General features: G+C 38.9%; 1 protein-coding gene across 1 annotated transcript in view; it reads right to left on the bottom strand.

Annotated features, from left to right (window-relative positions):
• The window catches only part of LOC134662762 (exocyst complex component 7), a 28,575-nt gene extending 17,196 nt beyond the window's left edge, over positions 1–11,379 (bottom strand). Inside the window, exons 1-10 of the mRNA XM_063519049.1 lie at positions 11,183–11,379; positions 10,604–10,769; positions 9,731–9,858; positions 9,248–9,322; positions 8,242–8,359; positions 7,125–7,345; positions 6,132–6,196; positions 5,936–6,036; positions 4,744–4,934; positions 559–726 (exon numbers count right to left, since the gene is read on the bottom strand). Coding sequence (XP_063375119.1) covers positions 559–726; positions 4,744–4,934; positions 5,936–6,036; positions 6,132–6,196; positions 7,125–7,345; positions 8,242–8,359; positions 9,248–9,322; positions 9,731–9,858; positions 10,604–10,769; positions 11,183–11,230 — 1,281 coding nt within the window. The 5' untranslated portion in view covers positions 11,231–11,379. The remainder of the gene's footprint in view (positions 1–558; positions 727–4,743; positions 4,935–5,935; positions 6,037–6,131; positions 6,197–7,124; positions 7,346–8,241; positions 8,360–9,247; positions 9,323–9,730; positions 9,859–10,603; positions 10,770–11,182) is intronic.
• Between the last annotated feature and the right edge of the window lie 832 nt (positions 11,380–12,211).

Genomic DNA, 12,211 nt, shown 5'->3' on the forward strand with positions numbered 1-12,211 from the left:
AGATGCACCGGATACCCGTTTACTATCCGGTATTCGGCCTATCCGGCCGTTATTTTAGTATCCGGCCGGATATCGGATAGCGACTTACTATCCGGGCGGATACCGGATAGTAAAATTAACACATTTTGGGGTTAAAAATGGAATCTAAAAAACAGTCACGGTCATAATGCTAACGACACAGTAGATAGAAATGAATACGTAACCAATGTCACACAATACACTTATTTGTTTACACAAAAATACGCGCGCGCACTTGTAACTATAAACGAACTTAATACGTAATGACATGATAAAACTCGTTACGATCCTAGAAATGTGTCCGCGCGAACGTTTGTCACTACGAAACAGGTCGAAACCTGCACGACGCGCACCTGCAAAACTCAAAATATAGGTATAGTTCCGCCGGCCGAATATCCGGTGGCCGGATACCGGATATTCGGCCAGGGTCCAGGCCGGATATCCGGTATCCGGCCAAACAACTATCCGTTGCATCTCTAGTAGGAATTGTCTCGGTCGGTACCGACATCTACCGGATAATGAATGAAGTTGTGTACTCACGTGCATGTGGCAGTTGTTGACGATGCTGGTGTAGACGGTGGGTTCAGCCGGAGCGAGCGCGCGCGCCACGTCGGGCTGCAGGCGCTGCAGGCGCGCCAGCAGCGCCCAGCACGCCGCCGCGCCGCACGAGCTGCGCGCGCACGCGCGACGGCTGCGCTGGCAGGCGCGCTTAAATATATACAATAGACAGATGACAGATGTTGAATTTTATAACAAAATCTAATAAAATAGATAGCAAACGAGCAATTTATCACAATAATGTGGATATTAAAATAAAATATTGAAAAATTACAAAATTACAGGACCTGAAATATAAAAAATTTAAGTTTTTTTAACTTCCAAAAACGATAAAAGTAAGGGTACCATTCGATTCCTTACATTTCATCCAAAAAAATATTGTATATAGTCCGTCAACCAAATCTTGTCAGTAGCAATGTAAAGCAAACTAAAGTAGGGCAACACTCAAAGAGCAGTATTACGCTAAGAAAAGCAGCAATGTACATCGAACGAAAAGATTTTTTTTTCCGCTGAGCGCGCCCTGCGTACGTCAATTCAAAGTCACTCACGGTTTATTGAAAAAATTTGAAATATGGACGGTCAATTTAAAAGCGATGTTAAAACAATGTTAATCAAAATGATGAACAAATTTGAAGATATTAAAAACAACTCCCTATCGTAGTGCTTATATTCTCTTTGTTCCCTATCTATGTCTTCTAAGTTTGCTAAAATAAAATCCTATCAAAATGCAGATAATTAGATAGTGCATATATTTGTTATTTACAATATAATATGCCACTTGTTAATGTAAATTAGTGTACTCTTATGGATGAATATGACATACCTGTGTAATTTTTTTGATTGGTATATATTGTACAATATACATATTAAAAATAAAACAACTGATATTTGGGTGTTTATTTAATTTAAAGGTAAATAAGATAAGGGTCACTTTAGCTTACACAAAAAATATAATGAAGTTACCAATGTTACCGGGTCACTTCAACCAAGCATAATACTCTGTAGTAATCTATTGCATCTTAAGCATAAAACAGATTTGTTTAAAAATGTGTAATTTAAGTTTTCAAACATATGGAATTACTCTAAGTCTTCTCTATGAAATATATAACTTAAATTAACTTACAACAAAGATTTCTGAGGTATTAACTGTTTTTAGTTTACCTAAAGTAAGTAAAGTAATTTGTCTAATTTAAAAATTAAGTACCTTGGTACCTATTTTATTTCATGAGCATGACGCTAAGAAAAATATATAATTGATAATTTTTAGGGTTCTGTGGCAGACATAAAATAGATTCTTTATGTAGTTTGGCCTAGGACTGACTGTCTAAACAAAGAGCGAGGGAGTCTTACTGTCTGTCTTATGCTAAAGCTATGAGTATAATTTTCTACTAGTAGTGTTTGCCAGACTAAAGTTTAGGGAATATGTTTGAGAAACATATCACAATTATAATATTGTTATATTGTGTGTGTATAATTAATTATAGTTCAGTGATACTCTTTACTTGTTAGCTTGGTAACATTTTGCTCACACTGCTGTTTTGCATACAAGCTAAAAATGTTTTATATATTGGATAAATCATATTTTGTATGCTGATATTTAAAAAGGTCATTTAGATATCAGGAGAATATTGTTAAGAAATTTTATTAACTTGCACATAGGGCTATTCAAGACTTGTCATTTTGCAAAAGTGAAAATACTTTTACTACTACTAGTGCTTCATATGCACGCTGAAGAAATTATTTTCTTTTATTGAACAAACAGGTATGTACAGCGACTTAAAACTTCTTTTAAATAGATACATCCCTACTTCAGCAAGTATAAACTAGGATTTCCCATAGGCAGTCCCATAGGTACATATGTGCAGTAACTGAGTGCATGAATCAAATCAGCCTACATAATCTATTTTCTTGATGATTAACATAATGACAACTTTTACAAGAATAATCTGTTCCATTGCTCTCAATATTTTTGTTACATTTTTAAATAATAAGTTTATTTTTCGACTTGGTTGCGTTGTACACGTACATAAACCGCCATAGGTAAGTATTGTCTGAAGAGATACTACCTACTACGAACGCCTTATATTGGGCAAGATTTAATCCTGCAACAAACATGTATGGATTAGGTAGATATTGCGAAAGAACGGCGATATAATCAAGGCGCTTAATACTGTTTAAAAGGTTTACCTTTGTAAGTAGTCACAACTGATTGCTGAAAATATTAGACATGTGGGCCTATGGACGGTTTCCAGGACACAATTTATGGTCTTGTTGGATAGATTTAGGCATACGTTTTAATTTTATTTCTGCCTTTTAACCTTAAAACAAAAAAAACTGAACATAATCTTAAAAGTTCGAAAGAGTTCTTCCAATAGGTACATGTCATAACCTCAATTTTTAGTAATGTTTACCATCAACGAGCATGATTGTATTGTAGGCCCCTTAGCTTTGCTGGTTCTTATTTAATGTATTGGTATTTAATGGTGACAGCAGAAATATCTCTTGAAACAGAAACGATTCAGAATGAAAACCAAATGAAAACAAATAAGGTGACGGCTGTCATTCAACTCATTCACGATGCACATTCCACAGATATAACACAGATGACACGCGTTTTGGAATTATTCGAACAGCAGCCTTTGCCTTTGGGCAGGAGCACCTGGATGCCAGCTTGGACCCTTCGACTCAATCCAAAGGCGCGCTGTACGAATCGTCGATGATCCCAAACTCACAAGCGGTATTGAACCTTTAAGTCTGAGGAGAGACCTTGCCTCCTTATGTGTGTTCTACCGCTTGTACAATGGGCTGTGCTCTGAAGAATTGTTTGACATGATGCCAACGGCAGCTTTCTATCACTGCACCGCTCGCCATCGGCAGGGTGTTCATCCACACACCCTAGAACCTAAATGGTCGCGTACTGTGCGGTTTAAGAGGAATTTCCTCCCGCGGACGCTCCGGCTGTGGAATGAGCTCCCTTCCGAGGTTTTCCCGAGGGTCTACGATATGGGGTTCTTCAAAAAAGGAGTGTACAGGTTTTTAAAAAAAGGTCGGCAACGCGCATGTAACACCTCTGGAGTTGCAGGCGTCCATAGGCTACGGTGACTGCTTACCATCAGGCGGCCCGTATGCTTGTTTGCCACCTATGTGGTATAAAAAAAAAAAAAAAAAACACAGTGTTGCAAACCCGCGATTTTTCAAATTTGCCGCCTTTTACTACTGACAAGATTTGGTTGACGGACTTTAGCAACTATATACATAAACGCAATATTTCACCGACAAAAACGCAATTTTCTTGTTTTGTCCATACTACAAGATGGGCGATGACGTCACGGCCTCTGGCCGTTTTGTATAAGGCGTTTCGCGAGTGAAGTGCGACTGTCGGACTTTGACTACAATTTCTGACTTTTGTGTTACTTTAATGCAATGGGTCCCATATAGACATTTTGATCCTAAAAACAAACCCGATCGATTGATACCATAAAAAAAATTAGTCATGTAGCCTATTCAAATATGTTTTTGACAAAATAGTTATTTACGATACAAATGCGGAAAAGAGGAAATTCGAAACGAGTGGCGATAAATTAAAAGGCGACCGAAGGGAGTGTTTTAAATCGACACGAGTTGCGAATTACCTATTCGCACGTGTATCGAACAACGTTTTACAGTACCCTTCGGTCGTGTTTTAATTTATCGCCACTCGTTTCGAATTTCCTCTTTTTCGCACTTGTATCGAAAATAACTATTTTGGCACAAACTTTTATCGCTACCTGTCCGTTTTTTTCACCGGTACCTAGTAGCTACTCACCCAGACTACTCTAAATAATCATTACCTAAGAGTTACGGAAATAGGTTTTCCAATTTTATTTATAGAGCAACGTAAGCCCTCTATTTAGTGTGCCATACTATCATTATTAATTAATCCGGGCGCCTGGCAGCTGTTCTGCGATGGATGTGACAGTGGTTGAGCAACAAAGGGGTTGTAAAATCAATTGAAAGTGTGCAATTTATAAAACGGTGTGTTTGGCGTGATATTATAGCTAATTATGTATTTAATTCAAATATAACAATGCCAGGCATTTTATTTGGGAGAAAAGTAGTGCCGGTTTTTATTTTGATTACTTATGTGAATTATAGATATTATAGGAACACTCTAATTTGTATTGTTACCTCAACATCCTGATGCAACGTGGCGAAGCACTCGTGTAGAATCTGGGCGAGTAGTGGTGGCAAACGAGGCAACGGCACAAGTCCCAGAAGAGTACGTTGCTCGTGTCGCGCGAGCTTAGCCAGGGCCGCCGCCACGGAGCCCGCTAGCATCGCTTCCCATTCTTCTAGGGCTTCGTAGGACTCTTCAGTGTCTGAAAATACGTGGTAGTCGTTTTCGAGGTTTTCAACATTTCTTTAATACTACGTCGGTGAAAAGAAGGATTGTAATAGAAATTTACAGAAGTATACCGTATTGCCGATCCTTTAAAAATATGAACAGTTTTTAAACACCCTATACAAGTTCTGTAGCTGTGAAACCCGGGGGCACGATCATTTTTAGACTACACATTTTATAGTCAATCAATTAAGATACGACACTTCTCTAAACAACATCTCTTCATAAAAAACGCTGAAAGAATAGGGAGTATTACTGCAATGTTTTGCCGCCAGAGTGCCGCACTAGCGCCTTTAGTAAACCATAGAGTAACTTATACATGCTATACCTTAAACTGTTTTTTGAAAAGTTTTCACAGACAATCAAAAATGACATTGATACATCAAGGCGGTTTGTTTACAAAGGGCCTACTGGGAAACGCGAAATCGAAACTCGGCTATCAGCCTCTTAATCGCTCGAATGTGCAAGAGTGTTAGAGAGGTTAGCTAGATAACAAAATTTCGACTCTCTCGTTTGCGGTAGACCCTTAGATTGTGACTTATTGTGAGAGTGGCGCCCCCTACGCAGAGTTTCGCGTAATATTCCCTATTCACGCCTAGAACTGATGAAAAAGTGACATGTAAAAAAACAACGGGTTGCACTCAGGGAGTGCCGGTAGAAGTGAAAACTCAATGACTAGTGCAAAATGCACTATGCATAATTCAGGTTAACGCCATCTAGCGTTATTTCGTCGCATTACTTGAAACCCCTAAGCACATCACTGTTAGTACTCGAGTTATATTAATACCAGTTAGAGCGAAACTCACTAGATGGCATTTAAATCAATAAAGAAAAACTCAATGACATTACATGTAACAGTTTTTCGATCAGGTCACGTGTCCGTCTTACGGTCACGTGATCTCTCGCGAGTTTAACATTTTTTCCCCACCTCAAAAAGTGCACAGCGCCGCTAAAGAAGTTTTCACTTCAAAAACTCACAAGACTCGCTGACGGAGCGGCGAGGTCCTAACGCCAGCCCGGTAGAATTCTCGAGTGTCTGTGAAGCCCTCTGGATTATTTTGTTCGCTCGCTTCTCTATCCTGTAAAACAAAATAAGTTAGGTACTTACATAACCATTACATCTAACGAACCCGACAGAAACAGGAATTAAAACAGGTCCCTAAGGCATACTAACACTTTTTGTATCTTGCTTGTTTTTTTCGTAGTGCTGTCTGAACGGTGCAGTAGGTTTTTAGCTCTCTGGAACACATATATTTACTAAGTAAATAAAGGGATCACACAAAAACATTATTGCGTAGATATTTTAGAAAATTAACAAAGATAGTGGTGCCATCTAGTGAATAATTGAGTAACTAATCTCATAATGCCAATACCAATTACGCCATCTACCGACAAATCTGTCACACCATGATAGGATCATGTGATACAGGGGGCCGATTTTTGAATTTCGATCGCTCGATTTCGTCACTCGAAAATCGGTGGAAAACGGCGAAATGCTAATTTTTGAAATACGAGCGATCGAAATTTGGAATCTATTGGTATTGACCACTCGATTTCAATTCTATTAGTAGAATTTAAATGCCTATTAGTGGAGATATTAATTAACGAAATACACGAAATCGAGTGGTCGAAATTCAAAAATCGGCCCCCAGAACGCGCTTTCAAGTGATCTTCAAACGCGTTCAATGCCTGACTTGCCGATGTAAGTAGAGCCTGCTCGGAAGCTTCGGCTGCTTTAAGACACTCTCTGATAAAGTTTTCGCTTGCTTTATTACAGTGCCATCTAGCGATTAAACTAAACCGGCCAAGTGCGAGTCGGACTCGCGCACAGAGGGTTCCGCACCATCAACAAAAATAGAGCAAAACAAACAAGCAAAAAAACGGTCACCCATACAAGTACTGACCCCGCCCGACGTTGTTTAACTTCGGTCAAAAATCACGTTTGTTGTACGGGAGCCCCACTTAAATCTTTATTTTATTCTGTTTTTAGTATTTGTTGTTATAGCGGCAACAGAAATACATCATCTGTGAAAATTTCAACTGTCTAGCTATCACGGTTCGTGAGATACAGCCAGGTGACAGACGGACGGACGGACAGCGGAGTCTTAGTAATAGGGTCCCGGTTATTACCCTTTGGGTACGGAACCCTAAAAACTACTTCACTCACCATAATAGGATCATGCGGCACGGACCGCGCCTTCAGATGATCTTTAAACGCGTTCAATGCCTGTCTCGCGGCCGGAGCCCTAGCAGTGAGTAGGGCCTGCACGGGAGGCCTGCCGGCGGCGCTGAGCCACGCCGCGGCCGCGCGGAGAGTCTCCGTGGCCTGCGCGGCGCCGCACGAGCTCGGCCCCGACCCGGACACGCTCACGCTGTCCACACTTGAGTCTGGCGATCATGGTAACAAACACATTTTACAACAACTACATAAAGGTCTCTAGTTGATGACATACATATGGGCATAGAGAAAAAAATACATAGAGTGCTCACTCCATACATCAGTTATAGTACCAAAAAGACTATTAGCATCTAGCATCGAGTAGCGGAACTATCAGTACTGCTACTTGACAATAGATGTAGCACCGACCGGAAAGTCTTATCTCAACAGCATAAGACTTTCCGGTCGGTGCTACATCTATTGTCAAGTAGCAGTACTGATAGTTCCGCTACTCGATGCTAGATGTAGACACTGAAATTAATAGTCTGAACTGATGTATGGAGTGAGCACTCTTGTCTTACTATATTTCTCTATGATATGGGTGAATCAACTTTTTCTTGTCACTCGTTGCCATGGTTTCGTTCTCCTGGGTCACTACTTAAACATGATTTTTAAGCATTTAAATTCACCAAACACGCTTTTTTGTGATACTTACAAACCCTTTCCATTGAGGGTCGTCTACCAAGCGTATCAGAAGAAGGTGGGGTAAAATGTCTTATAACAAACTATGCTACTGTTGTCGCTTGGCTCACTGGACAGAAATTGACAGAATAACAACAAGAAATAGTTGATCCACCCACATATACTCAGTCTTCTTCCTCCCATTATCCCAGCATCTTGCCACGGCTTATGGGTCCGCTTGACAACTACCGTTACCTTGATTATTCTTAAAAAAATATTGAAACAACTTGGAAGTAGCAATGCATTATTTTACAAATAGGTACTACGCCAAGTATGGCAACTTGTCAAAAAACTTTCCTAAGCTGAACTCTATTTCAAGGTTTATACATTATTATTTATATCTGGTGAGGTACCTCCGTCTATAATTATAGTTGTTTTAAAATACCTTCTTCCAAAGCGATCATGTCCATCAGAGTGGTGGGTGAGAGCGGCCGCGTGTTCCGGTTCAGCAGCTCTTCAAAAGCTGTCTCCAATTTCAATACACCTGTGTTGTACAGCTGATTCTACGGGAAACAAGTTTCACAAAAGTTTTATAACGGGTTTGAATTAGCAGTATAGGCCTGCCCAGAATCTAATACAATAGGGTATGTGACTCTATCACTACATAGTATAAAACAAAGTCGCTTCCCGCCGTCTGACTGTCCCTATGTATGCTTAGATCTTTAAAACCTCGCAACGGATTTTTGTGTTTTTTTTAATAGAGTGATTCAAGAGGACGGTTTATGTATAATTTGTTAACCCGTGCGAAGCCGGGGCGGGTCGCTAGTTTAAAATAAATTATTTTACACCATGCAAGAATTAAAGCACATTAGGAGAAACGTAGACAGCAGTTATTTTTAGACACAATTTCTATTTTAAAACCCGTATAAAAATATAAAGAGTAGGTAATATGATTTAGACACAATTTATATTTTATAACCCGTATAAAACTATAAAGAGTAGGTAATTTGATTGTGACGTCACAGTCACATGCTAGTGTTTCATATAAATTCCATAGTAACAAAATCGTTTTGACAGTCCCAAAAAAAAGCTGAATTGACTAGTAGTCAAATACCGTATTATTACACCATACCACTGATAACTCCTAATGCTTTTAAATCATATTCAGTTGGTAATACCAACTTGGTATAGTGTTGCAATTTTTTTTGTTTAATTGATTTCCGAACAAAACAATTAACACTATAGGTTGAAATTTCTTTATACATTGGTAAATTTCGGATACTTTATTTGTATGGCTGTGTCTTAAAGCTAATTTTATGCTATTCTTTCCAAGACAATACTTACAATTTAAAAGTAGAAAAATTACTGTCTTGGGTGAGACTTGAACTAACGGCCTCTGGATCGATACTCCAGCGCTCTGACATCTGAGCCACCAAGACTTTAATACTTACAATGTTTTCTAGTTCAACACTCTGCGGGTTGTTTTTGTTGAAATAATTCTGTGCTTCAGCCAACTTATCCAATGCCTGAAATGAAAAGCAATATTAGCATCAATAACGCATGAGGTTGAATCACCTGAATCCATCTATATTTTATTAGAAAACCATTGGCGAATGCCACCTGACCATGTTTTTTTTTCTTTTTTTTTAATTATTTCCTCATGATATTATCCAACACAGAAAAGGGAAGGGTAAATATCACAAAAATATACTTAGTACATTCCAAGGTAATCATTGGTTCATGCTGGGGTTTGAACCTGTGACCTTCGTTTTTAAAATCACAGGCCTGATGCCTTGTTTTACACCTTACTATAATCAGTGATCCTAAGTAGAATACTCACTAGAATCCCAAAAATCCCGTTTAGAATACTGAATAAGGAAGGTGTAACTTCATGCGTTGTAATAACAAAGACAGTGGTAGGCTAGTTGAAATACCTCTAAGTAAATGTTGAGTGTGTCAGTGCTGGACGTATGCGGGCCAGCCTGCACGAGATCTGCCAGCTCACGAGACACCATGTAGTAGTTGATCACGTGGTCCAAGGCTTTCACGGTGCGCTCCATGTCTGCAATAATGAGGTTGATTAAGGGAAGCTTTGGAAGACTTCAGGAACAAGATAAAATGGGGTGTGTAAATGTCAGCTTTATCACACAGATATTAGAGTGTAAACTGTTGGAAACATGAATTTAATTAATAATAAAAGTGTACTAACTGCTAACCAGTTAGTGAAACTTCAAAATGATTACTTGCTATGAAAGTGTAACAAACAAAGATGACATAACAACAAAAATCATAGGGCTGATTTTAAAATAATTGAATGATTTTATCTTATTTTTTCTGTTAATTTCTGTAATTTGATTTCATTACTGCTGTGAAACTATTTGCCTATAGGATACAACGCAAGTTGCATTGCCTTGATAGTAAGCTTTTGGCTAAATATAGTATAGACAATAGGTTTAGGTACTTAACACATTCAGTGCTGAAATCCCGACTATCGGGTATCTTATTGTTATTTTTCTGTATAAACTACGAGCATTTATTGTAATAAGATTTTAGTATAAGATTAAAACTAATTGCTATACCCTGTCCGGGGTCATGTTCACATATGTGTACCTTGTATACTTATAATGTTGTACATGATTGCAATGATTAAATGATAAATGATTATGATTTCGTTCCCAGGCCGGACAACCCGATAGTCGGAATTATGGTAATACAGCTTTATATGACGAAATTGTGCGCGGATGTCTTGTTTGGCTGTCTGTCTGGCATGTAATCTCGGAGTCTCAAGGGAGTTTGTAATGACATACTGTGGTGTATCTGCTGCAGGCGCGCCGTGTCGCCGTACAGCGGCAGCACCGCAGTCTCCAGCTGCTGCAGGCGCTGCTCGCACGCACCCAGCACGTTACAAACGTCCCCGGCCAGCGCCGAGCTGCGGCTAGCTGCCGCCTTCAGCTCCGCCATGTTGCTCATCTCCTGAAGCCGTTCACATAGTAATATGTACAAATTAACATTTCTATATATGTAACTAGCGATTTCTTCAATGTAGATGTAGGTCATTAAAAAATTTCAACCCCTTTTTACCCCCTCGTTATAAATAAAACGTTTCTTAGCGCAGTTCTACACCTTTTGATGAATAAATGTCATTCAACGGTTTAGGCTTTGCGTTGACTGTCAGTATCTAATTAACGGAACTGTTTCATATGTAATGATTGAAGTGCTGTATATAAATACGTTTTTTATACGCCCACTTTGCACTCGTAAACAATTTCAAAGTTATATTAACTCTGCAACTGTGCTTTATTGCGTTGGAAATAGAGCACAGTATTTAAAATGTAAGAGAGTAATTAAAGTAGAAAATCAAGTGGGCAAAGGAAGTGAAAACCAACCTTCTTGAGTTTCATTTCAATCTCAAATTTCTTTTCTATCGCGTACATGATTAGGTATTACGAGCTATTATATTATGTGTAGCACCATATACAACTGTAAGCTTAAACTTAATATGTTTTTTACTCTATGAACTAATTGATAACAAATAGAAATTATTATTTTATATTTTTTTTTATACAAAATATTTTCACTTTTGTGACTTGTCCCTAGTTTTGACATTCAGTTGGAGTCCGGTTAATGCTCAACCCAGGAATGTACAGCCCAATAATTGGCGTCCACTTTTTTGGACGCGAATTATTGGGTTGTACATTATTGCCCTGTCCAAACAGTGGCTTCATATTATTGGCACGGACCAAGCTTGTACACCCTGATAACGCTCAACCCAATAATACACGACCCAATAATACGAATCCATTTAGTGAACGCCGAATATTGGTCGCATATTATTGGCCCGTACCGATAATGCTCGACCTGGGATTGCTCAACCCAGGAATGTACAGCCCAATAATTGGCGTCCACTTTTCGCTGCAAACCACAGACTATAAATATTTGACACATAGAGTGATATTCTAGGGATGGGACGACGGTTTTTAAGTTTACGATTCAATAATGTTGTCATGCGCAAAAAATAAAGCAAATACTGTACTGGTATTATGATGTATTATAGCTGGTCAACCAAGTGTTGTCAGTCAAAAAAGGCGCGAAATTCAAATTTTCTATGGGACGTACCTTCGTACGTATACCTTCGCGCCTACATTTTTCAAATTTGCCGCCTTTTTCTACTGTCAAGATCTGGTTGACCAAGTATATAAATTATAGTTTGTCAAAGGACTGTCTCATTTCAAACATAGACAGAGAGAATTATACTGTCTTTGTCTTACACTAGTACTAGCACCCAAAAGAAAAGGATGAGTATAGTTTATAGGATGAGTATTTTTTTGTGGTAACACACTATCGCACCGCCCGCGACCTTGGTGCGTGGCACCCATAAGTGAGAGCGAGAAAGAGATATCTGTCTCTCGCTCTTA

This window comes from Cydia amplana, chromosome 3, assembly GCF_948474715.1.
Source record: "Cydia amplana chromosome 3, ilCydAmpl1.1, whole genome shotgun sequence".
Taxonomy (NCBI): Eukaryota; Metazoa; Arthropoda; class Insecta; order Lepidoptera; family Tortricidae; genus Cydia; species Cydia amplana.